Source organism: Arachis ipaensis, chromosome B06 (genome assembly GCF_000816755.2).
Source record: "Arachis ipaensis cultivar K30076 chromosome B06, Araip1.1, whole genome shotgun sequence".
Lineage (NCBI taxonomy): Eukaryota > Viridiplantae > Streptophyta > Magnoliopsida > Fabales > Fabaceae > Arachis > Arachis ipaensis.
Window position 1 is genome coordinate 118,560,775 of NC_029790.2, and position 3,204 is coordinate 118,563,978.

Sequence of the window (3,204 nt, forward strand, 5' to 3'; positions counted from 1 at the left end):
AATGGTATGGCATTAGTTAGATGGGAAATGGTACAGGCTCCAAAGAAACTAGGTAGCTTGGGAGTTGGTGATGCAATGATTTAGAAATCAGCATTGTTGTTTAAGTGGTGGTGGTGGTTTGCAAAGGAAGAGTGCCCGTTGTGGAAGAAAATTGTATGTTCATGTAATAATCTGAATTCCAATGAGCTACTGTCAACTCAAGCACTACCTACAAGAGGAGGCCCATGGAAAGATATATGCCAGTTGCACATCATGCATGAACGTATAAGGGATAAGATGGTTACAAGTTTGTCCATGGAGATTGGTGATGGGCGACGGACTCAGTTTTGGGAGGATGTATGGCTACTATATGGATCTCTGAAAGACCGGTTCCCGAGGCTTTTCTCTGTTTCAAACCAATGTGGATCCGTTATTGGGGACTGTGGGTTTTGGGATGGGATAGAGTGGATTTGGAATTTCCAATGGAGGCACGAGCCTTTTTAGTGGGAATTGGAGCTTCTAAGTCAATTACATGAGGCTTTGAGACCGATGAAATTAGTAAATAACAAAGAGGATCGAGTGGTTTGGAAATATGATAGGCAAGGTGTTTTTTCAACTAACTCATTTGTGCAGGTGATGCAGGTTGAAGCACTCCCAGAGGTGGTAACCAGCTACAGCTTCACAAGGACCATTTGGAAAGGTTTGGTTCCACCAAGAGTGGAGCTTTTTGCTTGGTTTGTTTTAATAGGCAGGGTGAACACTAAGGAAAGGCTGAGCTAGTTTGGAATTATCAGACAGGAAGATACTATATGTGTGCTATGTAATAATGAATTGGAACATGTATATCACTTGTTTCTAGGATGTGCATTTACGTGGTAGGTGTGGAGTGCTTGGATATCAGGATTTGGTTGTCAATGGTCTTATCCGGGTTTGATGAAAAAGCACTTTCTCAGTTGGACAGAGGAATCGAGGAGTAAGGAGGATCGTAAGCAGCGGTTGAGGTGCTTTTGTGTGGTCATTTGGAATATATGGATGGAAAGGAATAACAGGCTTTTCCAGAATCAAAGCAGAGGTGTTGAAGAAGTCATTAACATGATCGTGAGAAGCGTTAATGAGTGGAGTGGTGTTGATGCCTTTTATTGTTGATGGCTATACCGAAGATGACATGGGGAGTTTATGTGTTTGATTTAGTTATTTAAGTAAGCGTATGCTGCTTGTCTAGCTCTGTTCGCTCTACTGTACTGTGTTGAGCTCTTACTTTCAAAAAAAGAAAGATGACAAATAGAGTTGTTATTAGTTAAGTTAATCTTTATTTAAGTGATTATCCACGGCTTATCTCTTTTAGCAGAAGATACTATTTGTTGACCATTGAATAAGAAGGTAATAAGTGCCTATCACATTACATAACAGAATTTTCACCAACTATAAAAAGCCACCAAAGAAATATACTCACAACTCAACTTAGTATAACAAAAAAATAATGTTCCATAACCAATAAAATTTATTATTTTTAATTAATATTAGTAAATATTTTAAAGTTTAAGTACTAAATTTTAAATTTTAAATACTAAAATTAACTCCTAACAATATAAAAAAAATGTTAGCTAACAGTATTAACTAATATTAATAAAAATTATCTTTAACATTTCTTGTAAGAAAATATATGCAAATAATTTTTATGATTCACATGTATTAATATTTGGATTTAATTTATATAATAAATATCACTGTGAATCAGATTTTTATAGACATCCAACTAACATATCAATACATCAGCAAATAAATTTCACATAACCACCGATTATAGCTTGAAAGGCTCATGAATACTATAAATATATTTGATTAGACAAAAATAGAAAATTATTAAATGGTATCAATACATAAGAATTAAAATAATCTAAATTAAGATAGTTAATATAAGGATCCAAAATGACAGCAATCATGTTAACATATGTAGGTATTTGAGTACAAATTCGTTGTGACAGAGTAATAACGGAAAGTAGGAAAAGAAATAAAAAGAAGGGAGAGTAATCTAGTTGCAAGTTCACATCAACATGAAACTGATCCTTCATAAAAAAAAAACAAATGTTGTTATCATATATATGCCCATCGACTTTTAAGGGAACAAGAAATCCAACAAAATTTTTAAATTTAACAACTTTATTATCTATAAAACTATGTTAGATCTCACGCATTAACATGCAATTTACAACTAGTTGATAAAAGCAAGCTAGCAACAATGGTGACTGATATGTGCGTGTCGATTAAAGCAGGAAGCTCTGATTATTTGGAGAAACATCCAGAGCGCAGAATATCATTTTCCCAAAATTTTTACATTATTGGAGTTACTTTTGCGGCTGGTATTGGTGGCCTTCTATTTGGTTATGATACTGGTACAGTATACATATATGCGTATTGTCTACCATTTCATTAATTAAGAAAAAAAAAAGAAAGAAATGAAATAGCATATATTTTGTTTTCATTTGTAGGTGTGATATCTGGCGCTCTCTTGTACATAAAAGATGATTTTGAAGTTGTAAAGAACAGTAGTTTTCTTCAGGTAAAAGAGAGAGTGTCTTTTTGTTCATTTTCTTTTAGTTTGGTAGCTTGTAATTGTGACCATATAGTTATATGAAACGCAATATGTTCTGGTAGGAGAATTGGTAGGTGGTACGCAATACATCACATTTAAAATTTTTAATGGGAAAAGTATATATATATATAGCATTCGACAACAAAGATAAATTGTGAATTCACATAACTATGACTATGACACAGTAGGACTAGAGTAGAGTGCCATTTTGTAGCAATTATATGTTCTCATTTTGTTATGTTTGCAGGAACTAATAGTTGCCATGGCCTTAATTGGTGCAATTTTCGGCGCCGCCATTGGTGGTTACATTAATGATTCTTTAGGGCGTAAGGCTGCCACTATTGTGGCAGATATTTGTTTCGCAGTAGGATCACTCTTGATCGCCGTCGCACCAAATCCCACTCTTATCATAGTTGGCCGTTTTTTTGTTGGCCTAGGTGTAGGTTTCGCCTCTGTTACTGCTCCTATGTATATTGCAGAAGTATCACCGTCTGAAATAAGAGGTGGATTAGTTAGTGTCAATTGTCTTATGATCACAACTGGCCAATTTATTTCCTTTGTCATCAATTATGGTTTGACTAGAGTAAGCATACCCAACTCTTTAGCTAACAATACCAATAGTAATAATTTTG

General features: G+C 34.6%; 1 protein-coding gene across 1 annotated transcript in view; it reads left to right on the top strand.

Moving 5' to 3' along the window:
* Positions 2,219 to 3,204, top strand: part of LOC107647377 (inositol transporter 1-like) — a 9,329-nt gene continuing 8,343 nt past the window's right edge. Inside the window, exons 1-3 of the mRNA XM_021105642.1 lie at positions 2,219 to 2,372; positions 2,469 to 2,539; positions 2,820 to 3,053. Of these exons, the coding sequence (XP_020961301.1) occupies positions 2,219 to 2,372; positions 2,469 to 2,539; positions 2,820 to 3,053 (459 nt within the window). The remainder of the gene's footprint in view (positions 2,373 to 2,468; positions 2,540 to 2,819; positions 3,054 to 3,204) is intronic.